The sequence below is a fragment of the Melitaea cinxia genome, chromosome Z, assembly GCF_905220565.1.
Source record: "Melitaea cinxia chromosome Z, ilMelCinx1.1, whole genome shotgun sequence".
Classification (NCBI taxonomy): domain Eukaryota; kingdom Metazoa; phylum Arthropoda; class Insecta; order Lepidoptera; family Nymphalidae; genus Melitaea; species Melitaea cinxia.
The window spans coordinates 16701416-16715290 of NC_059424.1; the positions used below are offsets into that span (position 1 = coordinate 16701416).

The window sequence follows — 13875 nt, forward strand, 5'->3', positions numbered from 1 at the left end:
ATTTATCACCGTTTTTCAATCAAATTTCGGGAAAATCCCATTGGTATTTTGGTGGGCGGAATGTTCCGTTTCTATCGTTCAAATGTTTATAATTTTTAAATTTCCGTGCGCTCGTTTACTTAACCAATGAAATGTCGTAATTTCATTTTAAACGGTACACGCTTGTTATTTGACCAATGAGAGCGCCCGGATCACCGGCGCGCATGCGCAAGCCAACCTCCCAAAGAAAGCAGCGCCCGCGGCGGCCAAGATCAAGAACAGCTGTCATCTAACCGTACGCGTCGCCGTTGCTTCCGTTGAAACCAAAAGCTTCACTGTTCCGAATACTGCATCTTGCGAAAGTTTGTGTGTGGCATGATTTGTGGACGATTAATGCAGAAAACCGTGGCTGGCCAGCATAGATCCTTTTAGTCGCAACAAAGCCAACGAGAACCACTCCGTCTTCCGTTCCTGCTGCGCAAGGTGAGTTGTGCTTGTGCATATCTCTTGGTCTATATTCTAAGCGTGTACCGTTAATTACCGGCGAGTATATATTCATACTTGATCCAGATTGTACGCATAGATATTTCATCATCATTTAAGCGAACCGTATTCATTTGCGTACACAATTATTGTTTTAAAAATATCGAAAGCTCTACAGAGAAATTTTTTTCACTGTGTGTAATATAATTATTAACATTGAAATTCTAAATTTAACATTCCACTAATCAATGTGGTTAAAAGTCTATCAGTTTGATGATAACCACGAGAGTGTCGGAGTTAAGAGTTCTTTTTTCATTTAGCCAATAACGTCTTTGTGGCTATTCTAAAGCTGGAAGTAAGACGGGCCGTTAAGGGTGCTTTTTTGACTTGAAACTATTTAAATATGTGCTACCTACTTTTGAAAATTTCAAAAGCTTTTAGGATGTTCTGACATAATCCTGTTTCATTACGCTATTATGTAACGTACATTATATCAAGACAAATAACATATCGTTAAATATCAAGTGCACAGTAACTAGCTTTTGCTCTCGTTATTGGATAATCGAACTGGTTCAAACAGGAATCTTATATAATTAGCCCCGCTTGAATACCGGATAACTTTTTGTGTCGATTTTAATCACCTGTCAATTGATTCGTGATAGCATATCTCCAAAATGTACACAAAGAACCCACTTTCATTTCTCTCTTATACAATGGATTAATTACATTTTTACTTGAAGGACTGTTTTGTTTAAGCGGTGCCATAATTATTACGTTTGATAAAATTTAACAAAGTTCCTATTGTTGTTATGAATTGTTGTATATTCAAACGACTCGTCATTGACAACTGATTTATTTTATATAACATGCCAGACATATACTACAACATCTTCCCCAAAAAACTAAAATAATTGATGTACTTGTAATTAATTATGGTAAACAGAACAAAACAAAATCATAATATATATTAAATGACAAACAATAAAATAACTTTACTCTGCTATGCTATATGAATGCAATATGGCGTTTGTATAAAATATAATTAACATATCATACAAAATCATAATAATTCTCCTTCCGCATTTTAAAAAATTAAGTAAAGACTAATTAAATAAATGAGCTAAACGCTGCTTTGCAATTTCTTTTGCTTTCCTTGAAGGTCTAGGTGATGTAAACTTTCTAGAAACTTGTTCATCTCTATGAGAACACGTTGGTTCATTAACATTTAGTGAAACAAACTATAATAGTGAGAAATGTTTGTTAATTTTCTGTGATATTTTTATTGTGAGGGTAGTGGCCGACGCTAACGGCTGTTGGATACGACAACATAAAGTGTAAACATAAATATTTATAACAAACAGATGACATATTTCGTTGTTCTTTTGTTGAAACATTTTGTGCAGTGGTATTTAATGTTTGCTTTTTATCGGCTGCATTAGGATCGATTCTGGACTGTTCCCAATTTTACCGATTATTTCATTTTTTTTTTGTTTCGTGCTTAATTTTTAAGCTATATACTTAAACTTAAATTATGAATTCATGTCAAGGTTGTAGGAAAAAATTGAAATCCAATGAAAAAATTTCGTGTTCTCAATCTGGTTGCGGAAAAAATTATCATATGTTATGTGTTAATCTCACTGCGGAGAATGCTAAAAAACTGAAATCCTGGAACTGTCCAGACTGTGCTGTGCGATTGCTCTCGGCTCAGCGTAGGGAGGGAAATTTTGATTCAACTCCCGTCAAAACAACTTCTTGTTTGGATGATCTGACTGAGAATGATGACCAGAATGTAATTTTGAGGCATTTTCATCCTACTAACTCCATACCCACTACTCCTACGACACCGGATGCGTCTTGCACTCCTGGGACGGGTCAGGGTTTTGTTTTACGTTCAGAGATCTCCTCTATGATATGTGACGAAATCAGAACCGCCATTCGTGAAGTTTTTGAGGAGGAATTCGCGAAAATTAAAAGAGAAGTAGTGGAATTCCATGAATCAATATCTTACATGAACAAACAACTTGAAAGTGCCGTCTCAGATATCAAGCTGTGCGCAGAAACTACAAAACAGTTAGAAATTGAGAACGTCGTATTAAAGGGTAAGGTTCACGATCTCGAGGCAAGACTGGCCCAGGTTGAACAAGACGCTCGTCAAAACAACCTTGAAATACATTGCTTGCCGGAGCACAAACAAGAGAACCTTATTAATACTGTCTTTCAGCTAGCTAGAGTTGTTTCGTCACCATTGACTGATGGTGACATACTTTCCTGCAACAGAGTCCAAAAATTTAACCCTAATTCAAAGACACCGAGGACAGTCATATGCAGACTACCGAGCAAATTAAAGAGAGATAATTTACTAGCTGCAGTTTTATCTTACAACAAGGCGAACCCAAAACAAAAGCTTAACACCAAACTTTTAGGGTTCGGTGATGCAGAGTCTCCAGTTTATGTAAGTGAGCATCTTTCACCAACCAATAAAAGCCTTCATGCAGCGGCTAGAATAAGAGCTAAGGAGAAGCTGTATAAATTTGTTTGGGTGCGCAATGGAAAAATTTTCGTTAGAAAGAATGAATCAGCACCGGCGCTGGTCATTACCCACATGGATGCTCTTAAGAAGCTTGTAAACTAGTATCTGTTATTAGCTGTTTCGTTTCATTTTGATCTTAGTTTTGTTTCTTTATAGTATTAAATTTAAGTTAATTGTTTTAATTCATGTCTAATCAACTAAGCATTTACTATCAAAATGTAAGAGGTATTCGTACGAAGATGCAGGATGTCTATAAAAATGTATTAACATGTAACTACCAAATAATTGTTTTAACTGAAACGTGGCTTAATGATAATATATTTACAGCTGAAATTCTGGATCATAGATATCAGGTATTTAGGAGGGATAGACAGTCTAATACGTTTGATAAGGGTAAGGATGGTGGAGGTGTTCTTATCGCTGTATCGAAATCTCTTAGTGCATTCCGCAATACTAATTTAGAAAGCTCATGTGAGGACCTGTGGGTCACTATCGACTATGTCAGCAAGAATATGTGCATGAAAATTAACTTATGCGCGATTTATTTACCACCCCCTGTTACAATTGAGGTTATTTCACACTTTACTAATAAGTTACAAAAAAACATTAACAATTTGGAAAATGTCTTATTGGTTGGGGATTTCAATCTTAGTCGAATTGAATGGATCCAACATATGTCTATCTCGCACGTTGTACCGAGGATTTCTGGTGGTGTTGTCTGTTCAACTCTGATCGATTTCGCTGCATATGCATCTTTCAAGCAATATAATAATATAAAAAATAAACAACAGAAAATATTAGATCTTGTCTTCTCAAACACCTCATGCCCTCTGACTGTGACTAACCCAACCGATATATTGAGCAGTGTTGATTCATATCATCCTCCAATAGAAATTAATTTAACATTTGAAAAGCAAAAACCACTTAAACCTAAAACAAATACCGTGTTGCAATTTTATAAGGCTGACTATAACAGTATTAGGGAAAAATTGCTAAGTGTGAATTGGAACGAAAAACTAGATCTTTCGCTCACAGTTGATGAGATTACACAAATTTTTTACAGTGTCATAAATAATATAATACAAGAAGAAATACCAAAAAAGAGACCCACTAAGAACAATTATCCTGTGTGGTACACTACCAGCCTTATAAAAATACTAAAAGAAAAAGAAAAGCATAGAATAGCAATGAAGAAATTTAATAATAAGTTAGATGAATTTGAATATAACTTGCTAAAAAAGAGATGTAGAATTTTGATAAATAAATCATACTCTGAATATATTAAAAACGTACAAATTAATGTGGTTAAGGATCCCAAACGTTTTTGGTCTTACATAAAAGCTAAGCGTAAAAACGATAGTAACATTCCTAGCTGCATGAAGTTCAGAGATGAAATAGTTTCAGATGGTGAAGGGATAGCCAATCTTTTTTGTAGACATTTTTCATCTGTTTATACTGTCCCACAAGCTACTAGTCACTGTCACGCTGGGCATGTTGTATCAGCGTTTGATTCTAGATGTTTGACAAGTATACATATTACAAAGTCTGAAATTGAGACTCAGCTGAAAAAATTGAACATAGCCAAAGGTTACGGAAATGATTGTATACCACCAATTTTCTTTTTAAAAAACGCAGAACCACTTGCTATACCCCTTCAAATTATATTTAATAAATCTTTAAACGATGGTGTGTTTCCGACCGCTTGGAAGGAAGCCACTGTGATACCGATTCCGAAATCTGGTCCCAAGCAACTGATAGAAAATTATCGACCTATCAGTATACTATCAGTACTAGCAAAAGTATTTGAGAAAATCATCTGCATACACATTACTTGGCACACGAAACAAATGTTAGGCGAACAACAACATGGCTTTGTAGCCAAACGATCAGTGGCTACTAACTTGGTATCTTTTGTTGAACAGCTGTTGTCACATATGGGTTCCGGGGAGGAAGTAGATGCTATTTATGGGGATTTAAGTAAGGCGTTTGATAAAGTGGACCATAATTTACTTCTTACAAAATTAAAAAATCAATTTTATATAGATGGCTCGGTGTTGCTGTGGTTCAGTTCCTACCTAAAAAACCGCAAAATAAGGGTATTAGTAAATGGGTATAGTTCAAATTACTGCATCCCTTCGTCTGGTGTTCCACAGGGATCTATTCTAGGACCTATTTTGTTTGGCCTGTTTTTTGATGACATTAAATACTACATAAAACACTCAGAATTCCAGTTATATGCTGATGATCTAAAAATATTTAGAGTCGTACGGAATGAATTTGACGAGGAGTTGTTGCAGAGGGATGTTACTGGTGTTGCTCAATGGTGTAAAATTAACTATATGACTATGAATATTGACAAGTGTGTACACGTAAAATTCTCTAGAAAACGTAATAAATACAATTCTGGGTACCGTATTGATAATAAGAACTTGAAAAGAGTTGAGGAAGTAAGAGACTTAGGCGTAATTATAGATTCAGAGTTGCGGTTTACTGGCCAGATAAATCATGTTATTAAAAAAAGTTTCAAAATGTTAGGATTTATAACACGTAATACCAAAGAGTTTACATCAATATTAGCTCTAAAGACCCTATATAATGCATTGGTACGCAGTAATATCGAGTACTGTTGTTTTTTATGGTACCCAGTTTATCAAAACAATGTACAGCGTATTGAAAAGGTGCAAAAAATGTTTTTGAAAAGACTATCCTTTAAAGCTAGAACACAAAACAATCTGCTTCTCAATAACTACAACGATCGGTTACGTTATTTCAACTACCTTCCCTCATGGAAACGCAATCAGGCTCTTGGCGGCATTTTTCTGTATAAGCTGCTTAATCGTATGATTGACTGTCCCTCCCTCTTGAAACGAATTAATTTGAGTGTACCCAGAATATCATCCAGGGATAGCTTCTTTAGAATATATAAACCATTTTACTTAATGCATAATAAATCTAAGTATATAAATAACTCACCGCTTAATCTTATGCAAAAAAATCTAAATGCAGTTTTTCTTAACATAGACATAGACATCTTTGCAGATTCATTAAGCCAATTTAAGGGAAAGATAATTAAAATGTTGATGGACTTTGATATATAATTGTAATAGTTTTGTTTTGTTTTTTTCTCTCTATTTTTTTATTGTAACAAATGTCATTTTTTGGTAAATTACACAATTAAGATTTATGTCTGATTACAGTAGCGTTCTAAGAATGTTGTGCAAACCTTTAATTTAAGTGCATATTGTATAACTTTGTGGTATTGTTTTAGTGTAGAAAGCTTTTTTATGTACTTAGTTGGTATGCCTTTATTAAATAAATAAATAAATAAATAAATAAACATCGTCTGCAAAGCTTACATCATTAGCGTCAGTATACATTTCAATACTATTGTCGTTTCCGTCATTACAATTTAAGTCACTTTTACATTTTATTAGATGACGACGATTACGTCTAAATCTTTTACCTACACTGTTTTGTACAATGTAAGATCGTGGAGTATTAGCGTGTCCGACAACTTTTCCCCTATATCTAACCTTTCCGTCTATACATATGACGGAATCACCCCCTTTCAATTCCTCAAGCTCTTTGCAACGCTGATCATAATATAATTTAGTTTTGTGTTGTTTGTTGAGCATAGTTTTATAGTCTAAAGGATTGACAAGCTTAGGCTTCAATATATTAGGATGAACGGGCAGCTGACAACGTAACGTTCGACCCATTAATAACTCTGCTGGTGAGCTTAATTCGTCTCTTGGCGTGTTCCTATAACTAAGTAGAGCTAAAAAGAAATCTTCATTACTCGCAAGTGATTTTTTTAACATCTTCTTGACAGTTTGGACTGCTCGTTCACTTTTTCCGTTTGATTGGGAATAGTTAGGAGAAGAAGTAACATGATCAAATCCCCATTCAAAAGAAAACATTTTAAACTCTCTGCTGGAATATTGCGTTCCGTTATCTGTTATAACGACACTTGGAATACCAAATCTTGCAAATATTTCCTTCATTTTATTTATCACTGTGCAAGATGACAAATTATTTATTTTACAAACTTCAACAAAGTTTGAATAATAATCTACTAATATAAGATAATATTTTTTATTTAACTCAAAAATGTCAGAACCCACTTTACTCCATGGAAGATTGGGAATATCTACAGGTATCATAGGTTCTTTACTAGGAGCGTTTGAATATTGTTGACATGTCTTACAACGCTTGACGTATTGTTCTATGTCATGTGAGATATTTGGCCAATAAATAACCTGCCTTGCTCGCCGTTTACAACGTTCAATGCCTAAATGACCTTCGTGAACAATTCTTAACATTTCATTACGCAGCTTTCTTGGAACCAGCACTAAGTTACCTTTGAATATAACTCCGTCGACAACATTTAACTCATTTTTTATAGACCAGTAATGTTTAACTTCATTAGAAACGTTGTAATTATGATTTGGCCAACCTAAATCAATATATTTCATTAAAATTTGTAACTCTAAATCATGCTTGGTTTCTCTTTTTACTAAAGTTAATTTATCATTCGATATTGGCATACCTTCTACAACCATCCCCACTTGACATACAACTTTATCGTGAATCTTACTACTATAAAGATCCGGTAGTGCTGCTCGAGATAGCATATCAGCTATATACATATATTTTCCTGGAACATATCTCACAACTAAATCATATCCCTGAATTCTTAAAAGCATGCGTTGCAAACGTGCTGGAATAGACATTAATGGCTTTTTAACAATACTTTCTAGCGGTTTATGATCTGTCTCTACGACGACCCGACTTTGTCCGTAAATATATTGATGAAACCGTTCACACGCAAAAACAATCGCTAACATTTCTTTTTCAATTTGGGCATACCTTTTTTGAGCATCTGTAAGTGTACAAGATGCAAATTCAACCGGTCGACCATTTTGTAGTAAAACTGCTCCCAAGGCGTTACGCGATGCATCGACTGACATCACAATCGGTTGAGTCGGATTATAGAGTGCTAAAACGCTCGAGCTCGTTACTGCCTTTTTCAAGTTGTCGAATGCGTTGCGTTCGCTATCTTCCCAACGCCACGAATTATCCTTTTTTAAAAGATTCGTCAACAGAACTGCTATTTCAGAATGATTAGGAATGAACTTTGATAGAAAATTAACTGCACCTAAAAATCTTTCTAAATCTTTCCTATCCTTTGGAACCTGCATTTCTTTAATTGCTTTAATTTTTTCACTATCTGGTCTCATACCGTTGACATTAAATACGTGCCCTAAGTATTTAACTTCTTCAACAAAAAATCTACATTTATCTTTATTAAACTTCAAATTGATTTGCCTAGCTCTATCAAGCAATGCCTTCAAACGATTATCGTGTATTTCTTTCGTTTCACCCCACACAATAATATCATCAATATAATTTTCAACACCATCAAGATCTTCCAAAAATTGCTTTAATTTTCCATGAAAAACTTCCGATGCACAATTTATACCAAATGGAAGACGAAGAAATTGGTACCTACCGAAGGGTGTGCTGAAAGTGCACAAATCTGCACTCTCGTCGTCTAGCGCCACAGTCCAAAACCCCGCAGTAGCATCGAGTACAGAGAAAAATCGTGCTCCGTGTAATCGAGATGCCAGTTCAGATACAGTTGGTAGTTGAAAGTGTGATCGTTGCACCGCCTTATTTAATTCACGAGGATCTAAACATATACGAATACCATTATTCTTTTTAGCGACTAAGACTAATGGGTGAACCCACTGCGTTGGATGTGTAACCTTTCTAATAACGTTTAGTTCTTCCATTTTTTCTAATTCCACTTTCAAACGATCTCGTAAGCTGTGAGGAATTTTTCTACTAGCGCATATAACAGGCGCCATAGATTTATTAACAACTATGTGATACTTACCAGGTAAGCATCCCAATCCTTTAAAAACGTCATCATAATTTGATATTTCAATAGAATAAATACGTTTTACTAATCCTAACATTTCACATGATTTATAACCTAAAATACTATTACAGATCATGTCAGCTATTGCGAATTTAAGGTTGTAAGTAACGTTTTTATAAGTCCAAGGAATAATACAAATGCCCTTAAGGGGTATAGAGTTATGAGTATAAGAATGTAAAGCTAGTGTCTTTTTTATTATTATTTCGTCATTAAAACCTAACTCTTTAAACCTCTTATAAGATATTATGTTGTAATCCGCTCCTGTATCTATTTTAAATTTTTCTACTCCATGCTCACAAGAAAGTTTCTGAAACCAATTCTCACCTTTTTTATTTCCTTCTTCAACAACGCTAATCTGAAAATTATCATCTGTCGAATCACTATCTCGATCATTATTGTTACATTCAATTTCATGAACGCGATTAAATTTACCTATATTACGAGTTGAATTACGATTAAAATTACAGAAACGGGAAAAATGACCTTGTTTGCCACACGTAAAACATTTTATAAATCGTGCAGGGCATTCATCTTTCCTCCCACACCGTGAATTACCACAACTCCTACAGGTAATAATTGCTGATGATCCTGGAACGCCAACAGTATTACGCCACGAAGTGCTTGCTGGATTGTTGCTCCGCGTGCGGGATCGCCACCCACATGCTACTTCTTGGTCACGGCGTCTCATTTTTACAGTATCCACATGCGAAGTATTTTCACTTGTACTGCCCATTTGCTGTCCACCTTCTTGTGCTATTTCTTCTGCTTGACAAATTCGCATCGCTTTTTCTAAATTAAGTTCTTCGCATCTTAATAATCGATCCCTAACCGTATTTTGACGTATACCACAAATGATTCTGTCTCTTATTAAATCTTCTTCTAATGTAGAGAATTCACAATTTTTGCTCAGTAGACGGAGAGCTGTAACGTATTGTTGAATAGATTCTCCAAGCTCTTGATTTCGTGAAAAAAATTTATATCGCATCAACGTCACATTTGACTTCATTCCAAAATATTCATCAAATTTTTTTAATACGATATTGACATCATCGCTGTCTTCATCTCGTTCAAAATTAAAAGTTTGATATATATCAAACCCATCGGGACCTATAAGATTTACAAGTAAGCTGGCTTGAATACTTGATGATTCCGAATACACACCTGAAGCTTTCATGAACAATAGAAATTGTTGCTTCCACTTTTTCCATACGTCTGCTCTGCTAACGGGCCCCCCAACGCCATCAATTTTAAGTTCTGATGGCGGCCGTGCATGCTCCATCTTGTGAACCGTTTACTTTAATTTTAATCAACAATTTTATTTAATATTGCTTTAAACATAGATAGAAGTACCTTTTTTTTTTGTTAATACATTTGTAATGCCATTTTTACCGAATATATTTAATATTTTTTCGCACCGCTGTCACTATGTTGTATATTCAAACGACTCGTCATTGACAACTGATTTATTTTATATAACATGCCAGACATATACTACAACATGAATGAATTATTGTGGTCCTAGTTTTTGTTTAGTTCGCTTTCACGGTACGATGAGTTGTAATGTCTTACGACATACAGTAAACTTCGTACTGCAATATTTTTCTTTTTCTCAAGTATATGTTCCTTAATCTTACTTTATATAAACTTTGCCTTGACTACAACGGACACGAGAAAAGGATCCATATCCAATTTGGTCCAATCGTTCGCAAGTGAAAAATGTAAGTATATTTCGGCGATTCATTTTAAGATGTCCAAATAAATATTATATATAAATATCATATGTAATAAATATTATACATAAATATCATATAGATATTTTTAATATTTTTTTTTTTCTAAAAGATAATGTTTTTAAGAAACGTTTATCTCGCTCGTTCGACAATTCAAATTTTCACTTTTTTCTTATACTGCTTGTGTTGAAACACTTTTAACACTGCAATAATTACAAAATTATAAATGTATATCCGGTTTATAAAATTATAAATGCTTTTGTATTACATTTATATGTTAAGTAACAACGAAATAAATTTTAATCATAAATAACAATACCTATTATATATATATATATATATATATAACTTAGGGGTCAGTAGAAGATTTTCTCGGTTCGTAATTATTCTATATCTATACTTACATGTATATGTTTTTCTTTACCGGTTCTCATGAACAGGTGTGCATTATTTTATCATACGGGAAGATATCTGGCAAATAAAAACATTTCACAAGATGCCTGCAAAGACTGCACGAAGTAAAGTACAGTAAGTAAAGAATAACCAATAAAAACAAATTTTATTTTATTTATAAATAAAGCTACATTGCTGTATTAGTCAAAACATGTGTTTAAATTGATTATTACAAGTAATCCACTCAGACAGGCGTTTCGATTTACTACAATTTAATTAATCAAGGGGCGTGGCTAATTGTAAGCTAAGTTATAGCAATCAGTTACTATTTTCTTAACGAAAATATACTATACACATACATACGCATTATAAATACATTACATAATTATATTTTTTTATATATTTATACTTTTAATAATCAAATAACTTATTTATATTGGCTATATTATTAAAATTATTTAGCAAAATTTAATAGTATATTTAAGTTGTAACACGACAATGCACCATTTTCGATTAAAATTAAGTATTAATTTACCTAAATACAATGTATTGATGTAATAAATACGGAAGTGTAATAAAAAATGCGTTTCCGTAGATTTCATTATATTATGTCATTCGTTGTAATAATATGTATAATAAGGATATGTGGACATTACCTAATACCGGTATAGTTACATACATTTATATATGCATAATTAGAACTGCTGTGTAGTTAGTGTAGTAAAGAATATAGCCACCCCCTCTCTTCTCTTCGCTGTCGTAAAAGGCGACTAAGGGATAATACAGTTCCACTACCATCTTGGAACTTATAAAACCGATTGAAGGCCTCATAACTATCCAACTGCCGGTTTTCAAATACACAGGCCGAAGACGGACAGCAGCGTCTTTGCTGCGACAAAGCCAGCCCTGCAGACACCATACTAGAACTCGTACATACAAAGATTTTACGGACGATGATGATGACGATGATAATGATGATTTGTACTTAAGATATATTGAATAAAATAATATGGTACATTTAACAAGGGTGGTATTTAATTGCAAAATATTTTTTTTATAATCTTAGTACATAAGGATAAATTCTAATTCTAAGCAAAAATATTTATTGCACAGTTATCGTTACTTTAAAATTTTAACAACAATTTATGTACGTGGCTAATCCCTATTTTTTTAAAAGTACAGCTTTTTATGAAAGCAAATATAATAATGACTAGTGCACAGTAAATAAGTTTAGTGTGCGCTAGTCATTATTTTTTATATATCACGTAATGCAATTAATTTCTCTGAGTGGCACAGTATCTTATTTGAAATAATAATCTAAATAATGATTAATTATAATTAATGATTAATTATAGTCAATTATTAATTATAACAAATTATTCATAAAGTTATAATTACTTATTAATTATAATTAATTATAAAATAGCATAGAATATCCACCATTTAGTAATGAGCAGTATGGTACATTAAGCTCTGATCCTTCTCTTAAATTGGAAAAGAGGTCTATGCCCAGCAGTGGGATGTTACAGCTTAATTTAGTACGAGTACTTTCAAGTTATTTGAATCTGTTATAAGTGTTTAATATATGAAGTAAAAGCGAGTAAAAATTGGTAGTCACTTTTCCAAATTGTTCAAATGATGACGTTGACTTAGCACCAACATTCTAAATTTAGTTTACTAAAAGAAGTCGTTATCCTTAAAAACAATAACGTTATAAGTAAGTACTTTAATGTTAGATCATCACTTCAGCCTATGACAGTCCGCTGTTGGACATAGGCCTCCCCAAGTTCGCGCCAGACATCCCGGTTTTCTGCAATCCTCATCCAGCTTACACCGGCAATCTTACGTAGATCGTCGGTCCAATGGGCCGGAGGACGTCCTACACTGCGTTTGCCAAGACACGGTCTCCACATCAGGACCCCGTCTACTCCAACGGCCATCGGTCCTGCGACACAGATGACAAGCCCACTGCCACTTCAACTTGCTAATTCTGTGGGCTATGTCGGTTACTTTCGTTCTCTCGTGGATAGTCTCATTTCTAATCCTATCTTTGAGAGAAACCCCAAGCATAGCCCGTTCCATTGCACGTTGAGCGACTTTAAATTTGTGGACCAGTCCCTTCGTCAATGTCCAGTGTCTCGGCTCCGCATGTTAACACAGGCAAGACGCATTGCTCGAAGACTTTTGTCTTCAAGCATTGCGGAATCTTCGAAGTGAAGACTCGACAAAGCCTGCCAAATGCCGCCCAGCCTCCTTCTCGAAGTTGTTGCGTTAATGTTAGAACCACACTTTGAACCACACTAAATAAAAATCTATCCTTTAAAAAGACTAGACAACGTTTCAAGTAAGTATTTATTTTAATGTCACATAAATTAAATATGTGTTGATGTCTGTCTAAAGAAAAATCTATAAAGGTTGGTAGAAGAACCCGTGGGAAATAAGCGCTAGGTATTTTTGTTCTTTCTACAAATAAATTCAAATACATATAAGCAAGAGAATGCTTAAATCCATAGCAATAGTAATTCGCTAACTGAAAGAAACAGTACAGTACAGTACATATACCAAAATAACATTTGTTATTTATTATTGTCTGTCTGTCTGTCTGCCTGTCTATCTGTTTGTTCCGCCTAATCTCTGAAACTGCTGGATGGATTTTTACGGGACTTTCACTGGCAGACAGACGAATCTCGGGCACAGCCAGCTATTTTATATATTAAAGTTTAACTAATGGAAATGAATATGTTGTCAAAGGAATTTTTATTTATATCTGAATATGCTAAAGACTTTATACAAGACAATCAATATAGGCCTTAAAA

The 13875-nt window shown here is 34.1% G+C and overlaps 1 protein-coding gene across 1 annotated transcript; it reads right to left on the minus strand.

Annotated features, from left to right (window-relative positions):
• Positions 1-6173: 6173 nt before the first annotated feature.
• LOC123668868 (uncharacterized protein K02A2.6-like) lies at positions 6174-10215 on the minus strand. Its single transcript, XM_045602560.1, has 3 exons — positions 7122-10215; positions 6349-7007; positions 6174-6215 (listed from the first exon to the last, which is right to left on the minus strand). Exons 1-3 carry the CDS (start codon positions 10213-10215, stop codon positions 6174-6176), a joined length of 3795 nt encoding a protein of 1264 aa, XP_045458516.1.
• Positions 10216-13875: the final 3660 nt, after the last annotated feature.